The sequence below is a fragment of the Balaenoptera musculus genome, chromosome 15 (genome assembly GCF_009873245.2).
Source record: "Balaenoptera musculus isolate JJ_BM4_2016_0621 chromosome 15, mBalMus1.pri.v3, whole genome shotgun sequence".
NCBI classification, from domain to species: Eukaryota; Metazoa; Chordata; class Mammalia; order Artiodactyla; family Balaenopteridae; genus Balaenoptera; species Balaenoptera musculus.
Genome location: NC_045799.1, coordinates 86484213 through 86509152, shown reverse-complemented (window position 1 = coordinate 86509152; position 24940 = coordinate 86484213). Strand labels below are relative to the sequence as shown.

Sequence of the window (24940 nt, the reverse complement as noted above, 5' to 3'; positions counted from 1 at the left end):
CTAAATAACAACTCTGAGGTACTTCTACACCTTGAAATTACTTACAAGCAGAGAATATTAATAAAAACTTTGGAGGGGTTCCTGGTGATCCTAGCAAAGATGCCTTCCAGTTTCAGAAGATGAGGAACACTTCCCGTCTTCTCACCTCTGTACTGAGCGGTAAGCCACAGCTGCAGTCACATCCACAGGGAATCAGTGCCTTGGAGGAAATGCTCACACACACAGACTAAGCTGCAGCACCTTAACCTGAACTTCCCCAAGACTCACTGGGATACACCTGCTCAACTGTTAACACCGGTCTGCTAGAAAGGTTTAGTGACAAGAGACATAAAAAAGAAAAAGGCATATTTTACCAAAATTAAAAAAAAAGAAAAAAGGCCTAACCAGTTAATAAATCAACTGTTTCAGTTGGCTTAAATGAGAAATTCTCAGAAAAGCTTCTTTAAGGGCAGCCAGAATAGAGCAATCCTTGATTTTTCTAGGTGCTTCTTTCACAAGTTAACTAAGTGTTTCAAAGTCTGATTACTACTTACGGATTTTATCGACCATCAACGCCCTCCTCCCTCCCAGCTTCCTTTGAGAATTCCATCTTTCAACAGAACCCCACCCAAGTTAAGGTCTGGTTTCCTCCACCACGCCGACCGATGATTCCCGCTCACGTGGGTTTCTCCACCCTCTGCGTGAGGCAGGTGCCCTCTGCAGGTGTCTGGACCCCGGCTCTGGGTGAGGGGAAGGGGCGAGGTACTCCTTCTGCAGCCACGGCTGCAGGGAGCACAGGAGAAACTCCGCATCTGTGACCTGGATAATTAAACAAACGCTGCACCCCAGGCATGGTGCCCGGTGCTACCACACCTCTCAGAGTCGACCTAAAAGGAAGGCACCGCTGCCCTCTTTGATCACGGAGCTGAAGCTCCAAAAATATGGAGCAAAAGTGGTGAGTGAGGCCGGGGCTCTTCCCATTCCTCCAGCTCACTGAGCACTTGCTGAGGTTGACTAAATTTGTTGAAATCTGGTAAAAGGAGGTGGGAAGGAGGTTGATGCCACCATCCTTCGAAACTTTCAGATTAATAGTACATTATAGCTAACCAGAATTATTTAAACCCTAAGATTTCTTTCAGAAACGATAAGATTTATAAAATTGTTTTCTGCAGACATTAATTTTTATAATTCATTTAAAAATGTTTCCATGGCCTTTTCTGATTACAAAAATAATACATATTTCTATCACAATTAAAATTTTTAGGTAATTTTTAAAATACATGTTTTTGTAATTTTAAACATATATAAAATAAAAAAGGAAGATAACAACTGAGATGGTTCAGTGGATATGTTTTCTCCAGCTTTTGATTTTCTATGCATTTGTGTGCGTGTGTGTGTGTGTGTATATATATATATATATATATATATATATATACACACACACACACACACTTTTTTTTCACTTTCTAAACAGAGACAGGACTCTCCTATATATATAACTGATTTTTAATCTGCTTTTCCCACTTGATTTTTCAGGTACTTCTTTCTATGCCAACACACAGTTCTCTTCTAGGTTTTCTAATAGCTGTATAGCATTCTGTCACGTATTAGTATTCTAATTTAGTCAGCCAACCCCTACTGGACGGTATTTAGATCATTTTCCTTTCTGCTTTTGCTTTTATAAGCAATACAATCAACACTGTTCACAAATAATTTCTGCATATCATCTAATTATATTTTCCCTTTCAAATTCTTATCATTATTATTATAAATTATGGCATCATATAAGAAAAGTGCATAAAAGAAAAATGCACAATCGAACTGATAAAACAGCAACCCACCCACCAGGGTCAGGAGCGGACCATTACCAGCACCCCAGAAATGCCCTCGTGATATGCTCTCTGACTCCTGTGCTGATGCTGGTGATACTGTTTCTTAACCTGTCATTTCTCCCTTGTAGTTTTGTCCCATAAGCACGTGTTCCTCAGCACTGTGGCTGCATTTTTAAGGTAATCATGCTGTGTGTATGTACGTTTCATGGAATGAAAGTGCACACGCGCAATGGGTATTCTTCCGTGTCTGCCTTCTTTAGTTCAATGCCACACGTCTGTTGAGGGGAGCTGTCCTTTGCCCACGTTCTCTGCAGTACTCAGGAATAAAACACAGTGTATTTACCATCTTACTCTTGAGGGACACTTGGATTGTTTCCAATTATGAATAATGCTGCTATGAACATTTGCATACCTGCCTTTATGTGTTCCTAGGAGTGGGACTATTCAGCCACAAGGAATACATATCTTACGCTTTAGTGAAAAATACCAATCTGTTTTCTAAATTGAGGGCCCCAATCTATACCACCCCCCCCACCCGCCCCAGCACCAGGATGTATTCAATATGAGAGTTCCTGTTACTCCACATCCTTGCCAATTCCTGGAACTGTCAAATGTCTTAGTTTCTGAAATCTGGTGAGCGTATAATATTATTTCCTCTTCTCAGAAATGCCTTTCAAGCCTTGAATCCATTTTTCTATTGAATTGCCTATTTCTTGCAGGTTTATGGAGGTTCTTTAAACATTCTGGACACGTTTCCTTTGCAGGTTATAGATGGTGAACATGTTCTCTGGATGAACAGAAGTTCTTAATTTGATGGTAGTCAAAGTATTAATCTTTTCCTTCTGCATTTGCAGTTTTAATGACTTCGACTCTTCCCCACCCCCAAGATCATGAAGATGCTTCTATATCACCTCCTAAAAGATACATAGTTTCGCTTTTCATATTTAGGTCTCTAAGCCATTTGAAATTGGCTGTGTGTATAGGGATCCATTTTCACTGTTCTCTATGTGGTTCCACCAATTTGCTTACCTTATTCTGTTCCAATACCTCCACTATATTGGTTATTAAATTGTTTTAAAAAATAAATCTCAGTATCTATTAGAGAAGGGGATAGCAAACTTTTTCTGTAAAGATCCAGATGGTAAATGTTTTAGGTTATGGGGACCACATACAGTCATCTTTACTGCATATTCTTCTTCTTCAAATGTAAAAAAAAAATTTTTTTTTAAACTAGGGGTTCAAACAAAAATAAGCCAAAAGAAAGTTCGCCTTCAGGCAGTAGTTTGCTGACCTCCATGAAGAGCAAGTCTCTCCCACTTTATTCTTCTTCCAAAGTGGTGTGACATCATTCATCCTCACGGGAATGCAAACCAAAACCACAATGAGAAAAATAAAACAAAGCTGAAGGACTCACACTTCCGGATTTCAAAACTTACTACAAAACTACAGTAATCAAAATAGTGTGTTACTGGCATAAGGACAGATACATAGACCAATGGAATAGAACTGAGAATCCAGAAATGAACCCAGACATGTATGACCAATTGATTTTCGTCCAGGGTGCCAAGACCGCTTGATGGGGAAAGAACAGATGTTCGACAACTGGTGCTGGAACAGCGGATGTCCATGTGCAAGACAAGGAGACTGGACCCCTACCTCACTCCATATACAAACATTCACCCAGAATTGATAGACAACCACAATGTAGTCGAACAACCTAAATATAAGGAGGAAACACAGGGGTAAACCTTCCTGATCTTGGATCTGACACCAAAAGCATGACCAACAAAAGAAAAAATACCAGGCAAATTAGTCTCCATTCTTTCTTATGTTTCAAACCCTCCACCTGGAATCCCTTTCTTCTTGCTTCCAGTGTAGCCCCTATGATTCCTTTAGGGAGGATTTGCCGATGATCAACTTTGTCTGAAGATGTCCCTTTTGTGCCCTCAATTTTACAGAATTCTAGATTAGGAGTTACATTCTCTCACAGGCACCACACCTCAAAGTATCGTTTACTCTTTCTGGCTTCTGTTGCAGCTTTGGGGAAGAAAGCTGTCATACCGTCACTCACTGAAAGTTCATCTCTACCTTTTTCGGTAGCTACTTTTAAGATTTTCCTCTGTCTTTGGTTTTCTGCAGTTTCGTTATGATTTATCTAGTTATAGCCTTTTTAATTAACTAATCTTGCTTGGGATTCACTGGGACTCTTGACCCTGTGATTTGATACACTCTGTCAGCCGTTACCTGTTCCAGTACTGCCCCTGCCCTGGTCCTCCTTCTGTAAGTCCTGCTTAAATGTACACTAGACCTTCTCACTTCATCCTCGATACCTCTCAACCTATCTGTTATCTTTTCCCTGTTTTTGTCTCTCTGTTCTACATTCTTGATACTTTCTTCCAATATTTCTTCTACTTTATTAATACTCTCTTTTATGGGGTACAAACTACCAAGTTTTTACTTTTGGTTTTTGTATTTTTCAATTCTAGAAGTTCTGGTTTGTTTTTTCAAAATATGTTACAGCACTTTTAGTAAGTTTCCAGTTTTTCCTGAAGATATTTTCTTTTTTTTTTCTTTTTTTTTTTCTTTTTATGCAGTATACATTTTATTACTTTGTACTAATACATTCTCATATTACAAAGGCAATTTAGTGGAAGAATGTTTCTTTTGATATTTGAATAATCTGAAAGAACACAAACAGAATTATACATAAAAAAATACTCATTTTGATAACAATAACAACAACAAAAAAAGACAAGTTAAACAACAACAAAATTTTCCTTTCTTACAGGTGGACATTGAAGTGGACCTAATTCGGTTTTCTTTTTAAAAGCCTCCAAAGACAAAAGCAGCTTAAAATCTAATTAAAATGAATAAAAAATGTTTACTAAATTACTGGTCTCCAGCACCATTTTCTGTTTTCTGTTGTTTTGATGCAGGTTCTTCTTCTTTGTCTGTTTCTTCTCTTGCTCTTTTTACTGGTCTAGATGCACCATTTTCATCATGTTCATCATCACTATCAAATTTAGTTTTCTTGCCCTGAAACTGTACTTTTCCTTTAGCAGACCCAATCTGGGTAGCTTTATTTCCCTTTCCTTTTCCTTTAAATCTGCGACCGTTTGACTTCCATTTGTTTAGGGATTCTTGTTGATCTTCTATTATTTTTTTCAATGCTTCTTTTTCCACATCTCCTTCTAGTACTTCCCAGGTGACCTCTTTGTTCCTTAATTGTAGGTTACCATTATTTGCGTCTTTTGCTTTATCTAGTGCTTCCTTAGCTTTTTCTTTAAACAGAATTATTCCCTCTTTGGCTCCTCTGACAAAGTCTATCCATTTTATTTCACCATGATTTGAGAAAAGGATATGCAAATCTTCTCTACACGTCTGATCATCTAAGTCCCCTGAGAATTTCAGCAAGCAGCCAATCTTTTCTTCTAGAGATTTCATTTCAGCATTTTCTGCTAACTTTTGTTTTTCTTCTTGCTCTTGTTTAGCTCGTAATTTAGCTTCGATTTTATTTTGCTTTCTTTCTTCATTTTTTTTTGCAAAGTAATCTTCCTTGAAAAGTATTAGCAGGTCTGTGTCTTTGTACTTCTGGCCAGGGGTCTCGACAAACTTCTTAGCAGATTCAATGGTATCAAATACAGCAAATATTGATCCCTTAAATGCTTTGTGCAATGTTCTTCTCATCTGAATATTTAGTACCTGACCTTTATCTTCCAACCATTCTTTTATGTCATCAAGGGTTGCATCAATTGGGAAGCCTTTAATATAAACAGATCTGTTTTTTACATCATTTTTATACTCATCAGTCACTTCAGGGAGGGGTTCGCTTGGAGATCTTCTAATTTTAGTTTTATCTTCACTTATTTCCATGAGTTCCGCCTTTGATTTGCTCAATGCTTCTACTATTACATTAAAGTCTGTTGTTAGACTGTTTAACCTATTAAATTTTATCATTATCTCCAAGGGTACCCAGCCTTCATCCAGTTTGATCTGTTCCTTTAAAAATTTGTCGCGTGGCAAATTGAAGTCACCAAAATAATACTCGATTTGATGACAGATTTTGGCCTCCAGAGCAGCCATTTTTTCATTATCACCATTTTCTGCCATTCTGGCTATCTTCTTCTTTTTAGCCACCTGGAGTTGCTCCCTGAAGATATTTTCTAACTTTTATTTCTTTATATACATATAAAGTTATATACGTAGAAAGAATAGTTGTTTATGCACATACTTTATATGTACAACTTTACATGGCTATAAAGTATAGTTGTTTTAAAATCTGTGTCTGATAAGTCTAATACCTGAAGACTGTGGGTCCATTTCTGCTGTCTGTTCTTTCCTCTGATTCTAGGCATTGTGCCCTGTCTCCTTGTGACTCTGGCTATCTCTGTGATGCCCTCTGTCCTCAAAAACATCATTTGTGGCGAATCTCCAAGGTTTAGGACTCGAGTGTCTTTTCCAGAGACGGTTTCCATTTGCTACTTGGGCACACTACCTGTTTGGTGTCACTTTAACCTAAATTCAGAGCACTGGGGTTCTTGGACTGCTCTTGTAACTCTGGGTGGCAAGTCCCCTGAGGAGCCAGGCTACAGGTGGGTTTTCTTTGCCTCTTCCCTCCTCCCTGCCCTGGCTCAGCAGCCAAGCAAAGCTCTCTTCTCTCCCCCTTTTGTGGGTTTACTTTTGGTTCATCCTCACCCTCTGAGGTCCCAGCTTATTATGGAAGAGTCTCCTACCAATTCCTCAACTTTGATGATCTTAAGTTTCTACCTATTTTTGAGTCCCTGAAAAGTCTGTCGAACATCATAGCTCAGGTTCATGATTTAGATCACCAGCTCTCTCAGGAAAAAAACACTGCTAGGGGTCCGCTTATCTCTCGAGGTTCAACTCTCTCTTAGGGTTTGGCTTGGTCATACTTTATAAACTTGTCAGCGCTTAGCTGCTTTCATAAAGTTATTTTTAACATTTTATCTAGCATTTTAAATTATTTTCAGCAGAAGTCTCTAGATAACTATTCCACTGTAATTAGAAGCCGGAAATCTTATAATTATGGCTTTAGGATAAATTCCTTGGAAGTTGAACTACCTCCAGAGGATATAGCACTTTATGTTTTGACACAAACTGAGAAACTGAACCACATTATACTCCTGCCACCTATGTGTATGCAGGACCTATTTCCTATGACCCCAATCAGCCCAGGACATTATTAATCACCATCAATCTAACCAACAAAGATTATCTCATTACTGCTTTAATTTGCATTTCCATAGTTAGTAGCAAGGCTGGTAATCCTACTTCTTCTTTCACTCAGTCTTCTTTTATACACTTACAAGAACTCTCTCCTGCAGGCTGCAGCTGTTTTATACCCTCTCTTAACATACAGAAAACACCTTTGTTTTATGTTGCGGATTTTTTTTCTAATTTGTCATCTTTTACCTTTCTTTATGCTGACTTTTCCCATACAACAGTTAAAAATGTTTACTTAGTCAAATCCATTATTCTTTTTCTTTGGGGTTTCTGGCCTTGTTATCATGCAACATATTCCATTATTGATTCTACTATATATCACATTTCCACCCTGGGCCATTATGTCACTGGCTTACAAACCCTCCAGAGGTAAAGGTTTACAGCAACATTTTTCACAAAGATCTATGTTAAAATGCATAACATTTCATTTTTTTTTTTTTAAGGAATAGCTTTTTTGAGGTCTATTAAGTATATAATACTCTTTGTGATTAATGAAATGGAGGAGAAAGGCCAGCACCACAAGCAGGAACACATAAGTTTCTCACCAGCACATGATCCAAGAAGAGCAAATACCTCCGCTTCCTGCTTCTGCGTCCTCAGGCAAGAGCCACTCCAGAGGCAAACTAAGAGTGCCGCCCTCTGCAGAGCTGGGTCCAAGGCCAAACATGCCTCCAGCAAGGGCTAGTCAAGGTCCCTGGGCCCCAATCGTGGCTGGGCCGCTCATCAGCTTTGCCACTTCAGGCACATTTCTTCAACTCCCAGGCCGCAAATTGTCTCAGTATCAAACAGGATTTGCTTAGAGGGTTTCTCAAGTCCCTCCGACCTTAACAGTAAGTTTTAGGAAGACTGAGCTTCTCCCCTATGGACCACACTAGCAAAGTTAATTTAGTTTGAAAGGTTAAAAACTCACACGCACATACACCGTATCAAACCCAAACTAAGAAAGTAATTGCCGATAATTCCATTTTCTCTAGAAATTATTCACTAACTTCTGACATTTCTGACGTCAGAAAAAAATGATGCATTCTTCAAATATATGTATGTATGTGTATATCTAGCTGTATGTGTATATATATGTGTGTATGTCTGTGTATCTGACTATAATTAGATAAAAAACTGTGGCAACTCCACACCATGGAATATGGCTCAGAAAAGATATTCTATTGATACTGCAACAACCTGGGTGTATCTATCTCAATGGCATTATGAGTGACAAACGTCAGTCTCAAAAGGTCACATTCTATCTGATTCCATTTGCACAATATTCCCCAAATGACAGAATGTTAGAGATGGAGAACAAATAAGTGGTTGCCGGGGTGAGGGATGCGGGAGGGAGAAGGGCAGGGTGACTATAACGGGTCAGCGGGAGGGCCATCTCTGTGGGGACAGGGCAGTTCTTATCTTGCTCAAAGTGGTGGTTACACCAATCCCATGTGATAACATGACGGAGAACCACACATGCACAGGGTACCGATGTCCGGTTCATGGTTTTCATATCAGACTGTACTCACGTTAGATGTAACTTGACCATTAGGGGAAATTGGGTGAAGGATGTGAGGGAACCTCTTTGTACTATCTTTTAGACTTCCCGTGAATCTATAATTATTTCAAAATAAAAAGTTAAAAACAAAATGTGTTAGAAAAAATGAGCACCTAGTGGTGCTTATTCCCAACAGGAAAAAAGAAGCAAAGGGTATCAACAGCAACGCACAAAAGAATAAATATAAATGGCTAATAAACACATGAAAAGAACTAAAAATCATGGGAATTTTCACTTATCAGGCTGGTAAAAATATAAGAATAAAACTAGTATGACTGAGGGATTGGAGGAAAATGCTCTTATACACCATTCAAGAAGGTACAGCTGGTAGGAGTGTAAACTGGTACCATTTGCTGGCTTCAGTTTTCACTAACTAAACCCTAACCAAATACTACCTGGAGACTTCAGAACGCACCTCGCCGCCACCCCGCACACATGGGGACTGACGCCACCTGGCGGAGGTGTGGGGTCTCTAAGCTGCTTTCACTTGGCCTTCCTCAGCTCAAGATCTTTCCTCTTGGCATTCCTAATGGTAAGATGTGAGGAAATGAAGGCCAATTGATCTTCGCAGAGAGACTGGGTCATACAGTCTGAAATGTGTGTCCTGGCGGAGAGCACGGACCTCGAGAATAAGGTGCAGACACGTTCGGATGGGCGCGGGTGTGGCGGCACGTGCTTTGCGCCCTGGGGCTGCTCCAGATGCGTGGAGCAGCCTGGGAGCCACCACAAAGAAGAGAAATGGACTCTCCACCAGCGTCCGAAATTTGAAAGATAAAATACCGGGCTCAGTATCGACCGTCAGGCCTGATGCCGAGAGAATCCCTAAGCTGGACGGGCAGCGACACTAGATGACCTACGCAATCCTCTCCGGGTCTCAGATACTCAGACCCAACCACTCCTCATCGCCCCCGGCACCATCACACTCAGTTCAGCCGTCGTCACCTGCCACCTAGATTATGGCAAAAGCCTCCAAAGGGCCTCCCTGTTTCTTTTATCCATTCAGCTGCCAAAGTGATCCGAGTAAAACGTAAATCAAACCGTATCACTCCTCTGCCCAAAGCCCAAGTCCTTCCAGCGGCCCCTCACAAGGCCTCCATAAGCCCCTCTGCTCTGCAGACCCCCCCCACCCCCATCTGCTTGCTCTGGGACACAACACTTGCCCCCACCCCAGGGCCTTTGCACTTGTTACTCTTCTGGGCTAGAACACACTTCCCTCTTCCCCCAGGGCTTGCCTTCCCGTCTCCTTCAGAGAGTTCTCAAACGCCACTCAGGGGAGCTCCATCAGTTAGGGCAACGAGCCAAAACACGGAGGCTTCTACAAACGTGGGCTGGGGTGCCTCGGCCACATGGTGTGTGTTGCTTCCTCTTAGGTTTGTGCTGCCTGCCCACTGCCCATGTTCTCGACGCTGGACGGCTAGCGGGAAGGAGGAGAGAGGCCGGGACGGACTGTCCGGTCATTTTGAGGGCCAGTCTCAGACCTTGGTTCCACGGCTGCACCCAACCAGGGAGAGCAGGACATGCAGCCTGGCCCTGTGGCCACATTCCCAGCTCGGCCACCACGATGGAAGGGAAAACAAAAGGTGGGGAGGCCCAAGAATCGCTACGGAAACTCCCTGTGACCACCCTGTTTCTCCATCGAGGCTCCTCTCCACACTCTCTACCCAGTTCCCCGCTTCACTTTTCTCTAATCACACAACATGTATGCTCGTGCATGCGTGCACACACTAATACACATAATGCACGTGCGCGTGCACACACACGTCTATTACTAATTTATTTACTGTCTGTCTCCTCTTGTCGGAAAGTCAGCTCCACATGGGCCGGGATTTTTTTGTTTGTTTGTTCACTACTATTTCCCAGCCTGACACGGGGCGGCTGCTCCACGAATATTTGCTGAATGAATGAATTCCATGAAGCTAAAAAAGACACACAAGATGGTAAGCACAGCTGCGAGATTTCGCAGTTAGCCCAAATGTAACGCTGCGAGAATAGCACGCCCGACCCCGCCTTCCCTGGGGTCCACACTAAGCACCAGCAGCCCCCCATCACCGCCCCCCTCCCCCATCATCTCAGAGGCAAAAAGGTCCAAAAAGGGCTCTGGCAGAGGCTGCAGGACCAAGTTGCAGCCGGCGGGGGCGAGGGCGAGGCGGGCGTCCTGGACGGCACCTGCATGAAGCCGCCCTGAAAGGCAGAGGGTGGACTCTCCTTCCGCCCCCTCCGCCCCCTCCTGTCTGGCTGGGACGCAGGCTGGTGGCCAAGTCTGAGGACAGGGGCCACGGAGTAGGACACGGGGAAGGGTCTGGACAGAGACCCACCCGGCTACCCCTTCTCTCATGTGACAGGGAAAAGGAAGAGTCACTGCTGTTTGGGGTTTCCCATCACATGAAACCCAGCTTCATGGAAAAAGTACAGACACCCAGGAATCTTGCCACCTGCCACAAACAGCAGGGGACCACTGGCGTTTCGAAGTAGAAAGTCTCTTTGAAATGTTCCAGACTGTACCACAGGAAAACCTGGGGCTGAAGGCACCGTCCCTATCACACTTTCTGGGGGTTCCCTTGTCTCCCTCTGATCTAAACCGTGGATTACGATATTTAAAAAAATCAAGAGACAGGATATCTTAATAGCAGAGAAAAGAGGAAGAAGCAAAAGGATTACAACGAACAAGGGGTGGGCCTGGGAAACACTCAAGACTGGCAGAGAGACCTCTAGACTCTCACAGCACTGCTACCCCCAAGTAGCCCACGGGTGTCACCTGTCACCCGCCAAACATGCTGCTACTTCAGGACTTATTCTTAGTCAACCAGCTACCATGACACTGTTCCCCAAGTGGCTGAAAGTAACCACCAAGCCATTACAGAGTAGATTCCTTTCCTAGAAGGACAGGGGACTGGGCACAGAAAACGCCCCAAACTGCCTGTCACTATATGTCACTTTGTTTCATGTGGCCTCGAAGAAAGTTACAAAAAGTTACTGTGGCTGCAAATCACTTCCTCTTCCATTTAGCCCCGCCCTCTAGCGCCTCAAAAGCTTCCTTACTAAGCAAGCTCAGGGAAAGAATTTTGAAACCCAATTAAAATAATACTAGCAAAAGCACAGGCAAGTTTCCAAAGGAACATTAACCTGTGGTGTCAGGCCTTTCTGGAAAGTGATTGGCTCATTCTTTTTTTTTTCTAAAAAGATGTAACCACCACACAGCACAAGCTGCTGTTTGTTTCAGGAATGCAAAGGAGAATTCTGGGCACTACTTTATCCCAGAGCTTCACCAAAGAAGCATTCCAAGCCTGAGAACTTGTAAACCATGGTTCTCCAGCCCTTAAAAAGCACATCCATCGGGTGAGGGGTGGGCAAAGACCACAGGCCGTGCTGACAGTGTGGACCTTGCCTCTGTGAGCTGAGGCAATAAACCCGGAGTAATTCCGAAGCCCCAGACATCACAAAAATCGAGCACAACACGTGGATTTTATGTTCGGAACTAGGCGGGTAATTCCGGCGATTCTTCTTATAGTCAGCACGTTACTCACTTCGCCGCAGGGTAATTTGCCTCTTAAAACCTCACACCCAATTGGTTCTAACGCAGCGGCATACACACACACAACCGTGATGGGTCTCTCCTCTACATCTAAAATTCAGCCTTAGAGTGAGCCTTTTCTAGCAATTCAGCCATCTCTGGTAATGTTACAAAGACTCAATTCTTCTAAACACTACAGGAAAAAGAAACCTCTGTAATTAGCAGAATCACTTGACTTCCAGAAATCAAGAAACACTGTGCCATCAACGTAAACGCCCTCCTCTGAACTGAGTCTCCAGCTCCATCTTCCAAAGCCAAGAGGATGAAGACATTTTCAAGAAAGCACAAGGCCCTGCCACTTCGAAATAGGAACTAGAAGGAAGTAAAAGACGATTCACAATACAGTGAACTTTTTTTAATATCCAAGTGTGAAGCAAAAAGCATCCGAGGAGAGAACAAACTGTACTCTCCACGTGTGCTGAACATTCATCTGCGGAAAGTCCCCCAAACTTCTGAACAAGCAAATGCCAGGCTCATAATCGGACAAGAGGAAGTTAGGTGAGGACTCGAGCAGAGGTACCAAACTCCCCCGTAACTGTCCAATCCTCTAAGAAAAGACACACTGAACCCACAGGAACAGTTAAGTTGTTAAATGCAGCTGCTGGGCTGCAATTTCAAGAGTACAGTTGTGAAAAGCAAAAACTGGTTCCATTTATCCCAGCAGCTCTGTACCTACTGATTTTCCCTGCTCACACGGCATGTTTGGAGGGCACGACGATGATGAAGAGGATGATTAACTAGAGAACAAGCAAAGAGTTGTGCAAAGAACCGGGAGCGGTAAATCCCAAGACTAAGGCCTAAGGCTAAGGCTAAGAACCCTCCTGCCCAGGTTCAAGTTCACAGTCCCTTAACCGGACTTCTACAGGAGCCCCCCACGGCCTTCGCCTCCAGTCTGCCCCCTTCAGCCCATCGTACGTGCTACCGACAGTGGTTTCTGGAAGCACTGGCAATCGGGTCCGCTCCTCTCTCTTTACACACCTCACTGGCCCCTCTGCTTACAGGTGACTCCCAGCTGCTCGGCGTGGCCCGCGTGGTCAACCCCCCACCCCCGCTGTGCTGCCTGCAGACCACGTGCCCGCGGCAGGAGGGTGAGGGGTGGAGACTCACCCAGGCCTCAGAAGCCCTGGACAGCGTCTCCCTGCACAGGACCCCTGTGCTCCGGGAGGCGGCGGGCACTGCCGAGGCCTTGCTCAGGGGCAGCCAGGCCAGAACTGACCTGGCACAGAGGAGGGGCAGAGGCACGAAAAGCGCGGAGAAGCAGCGCAAACCACACGTAAAGCTCCCGCCTCACCCCCAGCCCCGCACTTAGCCAACCGAGTCCCTTATCGTTCAGGCAGTTGGAGTGGGAGAGCTGTTCCCTGCACACCAAAGCCTGCCGACCGGCCGGGACGGCCTCTCCTGGGGCAGCAGCGCTGCTCGGGCGGCGCAGAGCTCTGCAGCTCCCTGGCGAGGCTCCCCTGCCACCTCCCTCCCAACCGTGGCCCCGGTTCGTTCCTACCTCACCTTGAGAAGATCTCCTCCAAAAAATCTCCCCACTCCTCCTGCCAGGTGGGACCGCCTACCTTCTTCCTTTATGCCTAATGTAGCTGGATATTCCTCAGTTATATTTCTTAGCACACTTTATTGCAATTGTTTGCTTGGATATCTGTCTTACCAGCTCTTTGAGGAAACTGCACTTGACCTCGGCAGAGTGGCCGGCACACTGAAAGGCTCCCTGAAAGAGTGCCCACCACACCGCCCGGCAAGGAGGACCACGACGTACGAATTCTCAGTCACTATCAGTGCAGGAGTTACATACACACAGAAGACCACTGGCCCGCCTGCTGCACCGTTCCAGAACTAGACCCCACATTAAAAGGTGTACGTAACCAAAAGCAGATCATGGAAATACTACCCATGTGCTGTATCATAAGCATATTAGTTAATGATAATTTGCCAGATGTGTTTAAAAGTTCGAAATTCTCTTACTGGAGAAAGGGCATGTAAGTAGACCATATTTATGTGACTTATGACAAAAACTTCCCTTTTAGTGTTCTGCTACGTCTTCCTCAAATGTGTTTTAAAAGATTAGGTCTAACATAGCAAGGTTATCTTCCTTTCTTTTTTATGAAGCCAGAGAAGTGCTATCGAATCCTGTGTCTAAATGGCAGTTGACATCAGTGACTACGCAGGAACAGGTGACTTGTGAGAAGGGCAAGGTTTCTCCTTTTCGGGACAGGGAGAGTCCCCTCTGAGGAGGAAAGGCCCTCACAAGGCAGTCACCAGACACTGCCTTTCTTCTTCCCCTTTTTGTTTCTGCCTCTGCCTGGAATGGCAAGGAAAACCAAGGGAGCAGAGGAAACAGGCAGCGTCTAACACCTGGCTGACAGCAGGTCTCACGGCGGCTGGGTCTCCACTGAGAGACCGTCAAAGGCTCTAAGAGTTCTGTCACCTGGGGAGGGAAGGAAGGTAACAAAACTAGTTGCTGAAACATCACCCTGGAAAGGTTTCTGACACTAAGCAAAGGATCCGAAGAGAAAACTGACCACACCGTGTTAAGATACTTAGGTTGCAACTGTCTATCTTGACATAAAGACTATTAAGGGCCTACTGTCCATCGAGTTAATAAGATGCTCTATAATTTTTTTAAATAAAAAAATAGAAAAGTACGAAACATCAGAATAACAGACACTCACATACTTACCCTCCAATAAACAAAATCAGCAGCTTCATATTTGCTTTCGGTCATCGCAGTTCAAAAGCACACAACATGAGAACACTTGTCAGGTAACCACACCCTCACAAAGTCGGGCTGTTTGAAGCATAAGATCAAAACGATGGGATGACGGACCCACCTGGAGCCAACCTCCCCCAATCACTCGCCAGGTTCAGGTCCAGAGCAAAGGCTCTCTGGAGACAGGCTCATTTTTGGTCTTATTCCCTGCCATGTCCCCAGCATACTGCACAGTGCCTCGCACACAGTAGGTGCCCCATAAATGCTTAACTAGTAAGTGACTATAGAAAGAAATAAGCAGACGGGCCTTTTAGGCCCGAGTTCCTCATAGTGACTGCTGAGAAGACAGGGCCCTGGGGACTTCTCTGGTGGCCCAGTGGTTAAGACTCTGCCATTCCACTGTAGGGGGCACGGGTTCAATGCCTGGTCAGGGAACAAAGATTCCTGCATGCCACGGTTAAAAAAAAAAAAAAAGATAGGGCCTTGGGAAGTCACGACCTTTTGGGTTTATTTCCCCATCTGTAGCGAGACAAGGGCTCCATGTACCAGCCAGGAGGGCCCTTCCTGCTCCAAAACACTGCACCCAATCGAGGACGGTGAACATAAAAGTCTGACAAAACCACCCCACCACGCTGTTAAACACTACTTGCAAATATTCAGCTCAGGATGTTTACATTTCCTTCTTTGGTAAATTCTCAATTGATAACAGCAACTTCCATCCAAGCTCTGAAGAGACTAGAATCTTCTTCCCCAGACCATGTGAGTTTATTGGGGCAGAGGGGGAAGGGAAGACTTAAACCCCAATTTCACACTTAGATATTGTGTATTCCCTCGCTGTTTCTGATATTCCTGCCCTTTAGAAGATTAAAATTTCCTTTTTATGGCAAATCTGTCTTCTAGTTCATCTGACTCTTTCACTTTAATTTTTAAACTTAACTTGAGAATGAATGTGAAAATGAAACAGTTATAAAAATGTCATCCTTCAGATCCACCGATGGACAGTAAAATTAGTGGGCAAAAGCTTGAAGAGAAACAGGATATTTGCATAGTTGCAAAGTATCTCCCCCAAATATTTATGTTACAGAGAACAGTAGAAACTTTATAGTGGAGAAACCTGGCAAATACCCTGCTAACCAAGTAACCAAGGCTCACATCGCCAGGAACTGGATGTATCGAGAGCATGTACCCCTGACAGGATGCTCTGGGCAGACACATCACTTCAGTGGCTTTCTTGCCAAAAAACGCATCATCTCATTCTAATGATGAGAAAACACCAGACAAACCCAAATAGGGACATTCTACAAAATGACTGACCGGTGCTCTTTCAACGTGTCACAGTCATGAAAACCCAGGAGAGACCGAGGGGCTGTCACTGACAGCAGACTCAGGAGAAACAAGGACGAAATGCAGGGTGGGGTCCCGAGCCCGATCCTGCCTTGTAAGAAGGGCTTTTAGAGGAAAAGCGGTTAAACCTGAATGAGGTCTACGGGTTAATTAACAGTACCGTACCAACGTCAGTTTCCCGCTTTTGACGAGCGTGCTACGACTGTGTAAGCTGTGAGCATCAGGGGAGATCAGGTGAAGAGCTCATGGAAGCTGAACTGAGGATTATCAGGCAGACTGTGCAGAACCCCGGAAATAAATGAGAAAACTACACGTAACTCATTAGTAAAAAACTGGCAAATGACAGGACTAGGCATTTCCCAGAAGAGGAAACACATACAGCCAATACGTCTAGGAAACGTCAATTAAACCCTAAGGAGATACTAGAAAAATATAGTGTACCTTGGCTCCTTCGGCTAAAAGGAGATTCTTAAAAATTTTTGAAGTCTGATAACACGAAAGACTGGCCAGGATGAGAGCAACAGGAGCTCTGCGCTGCCGGCAGAGGCACAACTGGTATAATCACTCTGGAAAATAACTTGACATATCGTGTCTATTTGGAGGCATATATGCCCTACAACTGGCCAATTCCCCTCCTTGGTATATGTCCTGGAGACCCCTGAACACGTGCATCTGGGGGCCCACGGGAGAGAGCGCAGCAGATTTGTTTGTAATAGCAAAACACGGAAAACGATTCGAAAGTATATGCACGAGAGAACGGATGCATACGAGTACGCCCACACAATAGGATAGCAGACAGCGGCGAACATGAAAGGACCACAGCCACATGCACCGCATGAATAAATTTCAAAATACTGGGTGAAAAATGCAAGTCACGGAAGAATACATACAGGATGAAACCATTTATGTAAAGTTTGAAAATAGGGAAAACTCAAGACTCTTTTTAAAAAATAAATACATAGTATGGCAACATCATAATGAAAGGCAAGGGACCGGTGACTTAAAACTTGGGAACCTGTTTCTCAAGGGCAAAGGGATGTGAAGGTCAGTGCGATTTCTGGACACTCCAGGGGGTGCATTTATATCAGCCGGGCACATCTATTCTAGTTATAGGAGAAATATGATACTCACCTTCATATACAGTTAATGTTGAAGGATACTCAGGAAAAAACCAGAATGCAAACAGGCTAAACACCCCAAATTTTCTGTTTAAAGACTCATCCTAAATGAAGCTAAGTGACAAAGATGATTAGGCTTTGTGAAACTTTCAGACCTTAAAATAAAAGGAAAGAATCCTCAGGGAACAACTTAGAAGGGTTCAGATTAGCTTCCCAGGCATAGATCTGAAAACATTCATGATTTGCCAGGCAGGACCCATACTTCACAGCTGGAAAGTTCTCTTAAGGACGCATTAATTTCCTGCTATGAACAAGATCTAGAAAATGTGAGCTCCTTGAGTTACACCAATCTTGACTATTTTAAGAATCCTTCATATTCCTTGAACAGAAACATTTATCTAGCCTGAATGAATTAATTTTGTTCCTCTCAAACCATTTAGATGGCTTAATTAGCCTCTGTTATGTGTTTCCGTTCTTAAATATCAGGGTTTAGAGCAACTTACACCTTGCCTGTACTTTTACAGTTTTTAAAGGAAATTCTACCACAGGTCAAGAACACAGTCGTGTAGTCCAGACAGAGGGCTCACTCACCAGCTGAAACTCGCTCCTCCGGCTGAAAGCTTCCCTGATGCCAGAATCCCTCCAGAGTGCGCTCAGAGCAGGTACATACAGCTGAAAGGTGGCAGGCTCCACGGGCAGCCCTGCTTTGTTCTCAAAGGCCATGAGGAACATCCCGTGCTTCTCATTTTCAGAATACTGCCAAGGAATACCAAGCTTGTCTCGTGCATCAACCAGAACCCTTGAGCCCTAGGAAAGAAAAGAAATCAAAAGGATTTCATTGTGCTGCAAAGGCTAAATCACAACAGAGAACCTCGATGTGGGCATTAATCGTCATACAGCAGGAAACTCACAAGCTGCAGCCAGGATTTGTCTCTTGGTTTGTTTTGTCCTGGCATGAGTGTCTTGCTCCCAGGAATGTAACTATTAAGACAGACGGACACACAGATCACATCACAGGCCTGCCCTTTGCTGTCACTCATTTGAAAAGGTCCCGGAAGGCAGAAAATTGAATGGGGAAGAAGCAGCAACAAACCCAGCAAAGTGACATTTGAAAACGAAGCGTGAACCACGTCAGTGAAAGGGACAGTGTTTTAAGACAACTACAGCGGTAGTACTACAGCTGCCGTCGTCACTGAAATCTGGCAGCTCCTCCACACCAGAGGATACACTGCTCATCCCACTTAAAAGGAGTGGGAACGCAAACACACAGGCAGTCACGAGGCGGGAGGAGACCGAAATGGACACAAGGCAAGCGGCCCGCCCACTGGAAACAGGAGCTGGGGGATCACGTTCTAGATTTGTGATGATGAGAAACTGTTTTTCATTGATTTGCTTATTTCCCCACTGTTAAAAATAAAGTTAGGATTTTCTGCCTTTTCCTTACCTCACTGACAGGGTCAAGGGGACAGAGAAACAGCCTAAACTAAAATAGTATTAGGGAAAGTGGCCAAATTGTGGAAAACACTGTCGTGGTGAAAACTGCCTCCCTGGGCAGAAAGGAAGTAGGTCTAGCCCATCTTTCTCAGGTTAGTGCTTCAAAGTTAGCAACACAGCATTTAAGGAAGTTTCTGAGCTCTTCTGACGGGACCCCCTCAGTACTCCCTGGCAGCGTCAGTACTGGATGAGCCAGAGCAGAAGGGGCCCTCCCAACCTGGAAAGGTCTTGGCTGGCTCCGAGTGGTCTGGGGGACCTGGAACGATGGACAGCAGTACCCTGTCCCCTAGCACAGAGAACGGCAGGACATCACTGCCCAGCTGGCAGTTACTTTTTTTAAAACAAAGAACAGCCTTGTTGGAGTATAAGTCACATAACATACAATCCCCCATTGACACTGTGCAGCTCGATGGTTTACCCCAAACCAGGGCAAAGGAGACGAGTCCGTGCTGCCTGCCTCTGCTGTAGCACCTGCCTTGAACCACCAAGGTGAGTGGTAATGGTGACCAGAAACTAGCTACAGTCTCCCCTCCAGACCCAGGGAGCCACACTGCCTGGTTAGAGATGTTCCTGTGAGCTCCCTCCTCGGGGTCCTTGCCCATCTGCCACTGGTGACCATGGCCAGTCCTTCTGATCCACAAACTTGTTTAATGCTTCCCTGGGGCGAAGCCCTGACATAGGCACTGTGGGAAAACAAAATGCTTATGAAGCAATGTCCGAGCTCTGGACACTCAGAATCTGGCTAGGGAGACAGATGTGTGGATTTAAAAAATTAACACCCACTAATAATAAAAACTCTCAGAAAACTAGGAATAGAGAACTTCTTCAACTTCATAAAAACATTGGCAAAAACTCTACAGCTAACACCAAAATCAATGGTGAAAGAGTGAACGCTTCCCTCTAAGAATGAGAACAAGACAAGGATGCCCACTTTTATTACTGCTATTCAGCATGGTTCTAGCCAGTGTGGTAAGGTGAAGGAAAGAAATATAAGGTACATGGATTAGAGAGAAAAAAAATAAAACTAAGCCTATTTACAGATGAAATGATGGTCTACGTAGAAAATCCCAAGGAATATACCAAAGAAACTCCTAGAATTCAAGTTCATTCAGCAAGGATAGAGGATGTAGGATATAAAAATCAACCTACAAAAGTCACCTGTCTTTCTATATACTAGCAATTAACATATGGAAATTGAAATTTAAAATGCAATACTATTAATAATCACACAAAAATGAAACACTTTGGTATAAATCTAACAAAACACGTACAGGACTTGTATGCTGAAAACTATAAAATGTGTTGATGAAAGAAATGTGTTGATGAAAGAAATCAAAGATCTAATAAATGGAGGGACATACCATGTTCATGGATTGGAAGCATCAACATAATTATGATATCAATTCTCTCCAAATTGATATACAGGCCTAACAATTTCTAAAAAATCCCAGCAAAATCTTTTATGGATATAGATATAACTATTCTGAAATTTATATGGAAAGGCACTAGATTAACTAAAACATTTGTGAAAAAGAAAAACTAAGGGGGAGGAATCCAATTTCCAGATTTATTACATAGCTACAGTAATAAGCAAGACTATGTAGTATTGGTGAAGGACTAGACACATAGATCAATGGAACATAACAGAAAACCCAGAGATGGTCCCACATAAGTATGGTCAATTGACTTTTTTGAAGATCCAAAAGCAATTAAATAAAGAGTAGCCTTTTCAATAAATGATGTTGGAGGAATTGGATGTCCATAAGCAAAGGAAAAAAAAAAAAAAAGACCTTGACCTAAACCTCACACCTTATACAAAATTGACTCAAAACGTAAAACTACTGCATAGGAGAAAAACTTCAGGACCTACAACTTGGCGAACAGTCCTTAGACATGACACAAAATGCATGGTTCGTAAAAGAAAAATATCAATAAACTGGACTTCATCAAAATTAAAGCTTTTGCTCTGCAAAAGACTCTCTTAAGAAAATGAAAAGACAAAAAAAAAAAAAAAAGAAAATGAAAAGACAAGCTAGGGACTGGTAGAAAATATCTGCCAACCACATATCTGAAAAAGGACTCATATTTAGAATATACAAAGAATGCTCAAAACTCAATAGTTAAAAAAACAAACAATCCAGTTGGAAAGTGGACAAAGACATGAAGAGTTGTTTTCACCAGAGAGCACACACACAGCAAGTAAGCAGATGAAAAACAGGATGTCCAAGTTCACTGGCCATCAGGGAAAAGCAGACTAAGACTTTGATGAGACATCACTACACGTCTATTAAAACAGCTAAAACAAAAAGCAGTGACAACACCAAATGCAGAGATATGTGATCTCTAATACACTGCTGGTGCAGATGTAAAATGGGACAACCACTCTAGAAAATAGTTTTTCAGTTTCTTAAAAAAATTCAGCATACGCTTAACATACAACCCAGCAACCTCACTCCTGGGCATTTATCCCAGAGAAATGAAAATTTATGTCCACACAAAAACCTGTGCAGGAATGTTCACAGCAGCTTTATTCACAATGGCCACAAACTAGAAACAACCCAGATGTACTTCAATAAACAAATGGTTCAACTGTGGTACCTCTGTACCATGGAATACTATTCAGCAACGAAAAGGAATGAACTACTAAAGCACAAAACTTAGATGGATCTCAAAGGTCACATACTACGTGATTCCATTTATATAATATGCTTGATGTGAAAAAATCATAGGGGTGGAAAACAAAATTAGTGGCTGCTAGGGATTAGAGCTGGTAGAGGAAAGAGGGTGAGTGTGACTCAAGAGGGGAGGGGGATCTCTGTGGTGACAGGGCAGTTCTGTATCTTGATAAGCAGCGCTGGTTACACAAAACTACACAGGTGATAGTAAGTCTCAGAATCCCACACGTACGTTGTACCAATGTCAGTCTCCTGGTTTTGATATTGCACTACAGATACATAAAATGTAACCACTAGGGGAAATTTCCTGTGAACCTATAATTATTTCAAAATAAAAGTAAAATAAAAAAGTTAACTAGCAATTACAGCGATATATGTTCCAATTACATGGTGTGGAAAGGGAAGGTTACTAGACGCCGAAGGAAGAGAGACTGGTAGGAAGAGGTGAGGCTCAGAAAACCCTAAGCGCCGAATAATTTCAACAAGTGGCAACAGTAGATCAGAACCTACCCAGAGGGGAGACAGGGCTCAAATCAATCCTCAGCTCTCCTTCCTCCCTGTCCCCTCCTCCACCCATTCCTGTCTGGCGACATCACCCCGACTCCCCCCGCCCCAGAGGACAATAGTGAAAATGTTCGAGAACCATGGAGACAAAGATGCTTCACATTCTCCACGTTACGCGCAACAGCAAGCATCCGAGCACAGAGAAGGGAGAAGCGATTTCTCTGGTGAGCTTCTAGGCAAAGGGTCACAGCACCTTTGTGTGAATCAGAGGAAGGTTCCCGCCGGCTCGGCAAGGAGCTGGGTCAGGACTTCAGCCCCACCTGCCCCCGAGTCAGGCAGCCAACACACCTACCATTCATGATGGCCCTGCCTGCACGACTCAAATGCAGCACCTCCGACCTGACACAAGAGCTATCTTTCCAGTGCTCTGTTTACGAGTTAAAAAGTTTACTTCCCAAGGAGCACACACAGCCCCACTCACGGGTTAAAGCGAGTCTCTACTCCCTCGGGAACTGATGTCGGAGGCAAAGGCAGGGAACCAAACAGGCCTTTAGAAGCCTGAGCCGTCGTTTACCAAGACTGCTTTCAATGCTGCACAGACCAGGCCTGCCCTAATTACTGGGGTGAACATAGGTTTGGCTTAAAAAAGCCCGGTGTATCCAAAAGCAGCCTGTGTTCCCACTGCACACTGCCACCCAGGCAAGCTGGAACTGGTCCAAATTAACTTCACCCAAACACGAAGAAAAGGCTCCTTATTTCTCTTTTTAGAAATTCAGGGAAATTGGCAAAACTGCTGACCAACTCTGAATTCTACCAGTGAGCCACAGTCCATTTTCTATATCTTACTCACTTCACTTGGAGGGAAAGGACATCAAGAAAAAAAGACATCTCTCTTTTGCCCTTATTTTAAATTATTCTAGTCAAAAACTACTCTCTGTTAACTTTCTTCTGAATCTCAAAGCTGAGCTCTACGGAACTTTTCTACTCTGGGATATCTGCTTAAAATCTGAGTCCGCTTTTTCCTCCTTTTCAGCGGGAGCTTAACGTCTTTGGAAATGTTACATTCACTGTATTTTGCAGAAATGATAGTTATATATATCCCCGTCATGATACAGAGTTGCTAAGTCTTAAAAAATACTAATACAGGGCTTCCCTGGTGGTGCAGTAGTTGAGAATCTGCCTGCCAACGCAGGGGACACGGGTTCGAGCCCTGGTCTGGGAAGATCCCACATGCTGCGGAGCAACTAAGCCCGTGAGCCACAACTACTGAGCCTGCGCATCTGGAGCCTGTGCTCCGCAACAAGAGAGGCCGCGATAGTGAGAGGCCCGTGCACAACAATGAAGAGTGGCCCCCGCTTGCCGCAACTAGAGAAAGCCCTCACACTGAAACGAAGACCCAACACAGCCAAAAATAAATAAATTAATTAAAAAGCAAGTTTAAAAAAAAATACTAATACAGCAAGCATAAAAAGCCTATTTAAAAAGTCCTTCTTTCAGTAACAGTGTTACTGAAGTATTAATTTTTTCAATAACCATACACTTATTCAGTTGCCCAAATATAAAGTTAAAGTATTAAGCAGATTGATGACTTCATCTCAATACTATGTAACACTTTAAACTGTTCAAAGAACACATTTTTTTTGAATTTTATTTTATTTTTTTATACAGTAGGTTCTTATTAGTTATCTATTTTATACATATTGGTGTATATATGTCAATCCCAATCTCCCAATTCATCCCACCACCTCCACCCCCCCGCCACTTTCCCCCCTTGGTGTCCATACGTTTGTTCTCTACATCTGTGTCTCTATTTCTGCCCTGCAAACTGGTTCATCTATACCATTTTTCTAGGTTCCACATATATGCGTTAATATACGATATTTGTTTTTCTCTTTCTGACTTACTTCACTCTGTATGACAGTCTCCAGATCCATCCACGTCTCTACAAATGACCCAATTTCGTTGCTTTTTATGGCCAAGTAATATTCCATTGTATATATGTACCACTTCTTCTTACTCCATTCATCTATTGATGGGCATTTAGGTTGCTGCCATGACCTGGCTATTGTAAATAGTGCTGCAATGAACATTGGGGTGCATGTGTCTTTTTGAATTACGGTTTTCTCTCGGTACATGCCCAGTAGTGGGACTGCTGGGTCATATGGTAATTCTATTCTTAGTTTTTTAAGGAACCTCCATACTGTTCTCCATAGTGGCTGTATCAATTTACATTCCCACCAACAGTGCAAGAGGGTTCCCTTTTCTCCACACCCTCTCCAGCATTTGTTGTTTGTAGGTTTTCTGATGATGCCCATTCTAACTGGTGTGAGGTGATACCTCACTGTAGTTTCGATTTGCATTTCTCTAATAATTAGTGATGTTGAGCAGCTTTTCATGTACTTCTTGGCCCTCTGTATGTCTTCTTTGGAGAAATGTCTATTTAGGTCTTCTGCCCATTTTTTGATTGGGTTGTTTCTTTTTTTAATATTGAGCTGAGTGAGCTGTTTATATATTTTGGAGATTAATCCTTTGTCCGTTGATTTGTTTGCAAATATTTCCTCCCATTCTGAGGGTTGTCTTCTCGTCTTGTTTGTAGTTTCCTTTGCTTTGCAAAAGCTTTTAAGTTTCATTATGTCCCATTTGTTTATTTTTGTTTTTATTTCCACTACTCTAGGAGGTGGATCAAAAAAGATCTTGCTGTGATTTATGTCAAAGAGTGTTCTTCCTATGTTGTTTCCTCTAAGATTTTATAGTGTCCGGTCTTACATTTAGGTCTTTAATCCATTTTGAGTTTATTTTTGTGTATGGTGTTAGGAAGTGTTCTAATTTCATTCTTTTACATGTAGCTGTTCAGTTTTCCCAGCACCACTTATTGAGGAGACTGTCTTTTCTCCATTGTATATCCTTGCCCCCTTTGTCATAGAAT

At 43.3% G+C, this 24940-nt stretch overlaps 2 protein-coding genes across 2 annotated transcripts in view; both read right to left on the bottom strand.

The window, feature by feature from the left end:
• The window catches only part of GNA12 (G protein subunit alpha 12), a 119483-nt gene that overhangs the window by 51059 nt on the left and 43484 nt on the right, over positions 1–24940 (bottom strand). The window contains exon 2 of the mRNA XM_036824940.1: positions 17933–18148. Coding sequence (XP_036680835.1) covers positions 17933–18148 — 216 coding nt within the window. The remainder of the gene's footprint in view (positions 1–17932; positions 18149–24940) is intronic.
• LOC118880852 (lupus La protein homolog) lies at positions 4395–5927 on the bottom strand. Its single transcript, XM_036824939.1, has one exon. It carries the CDS (start codon positions 5919–5921, stop codon positions 4701–4703), a length of 1221 nt encoding a protein of 406 aa, XP_036680834.1. The 5' UTR covers positions 5922–5927; the 3' UTR covers positions 4395–4700.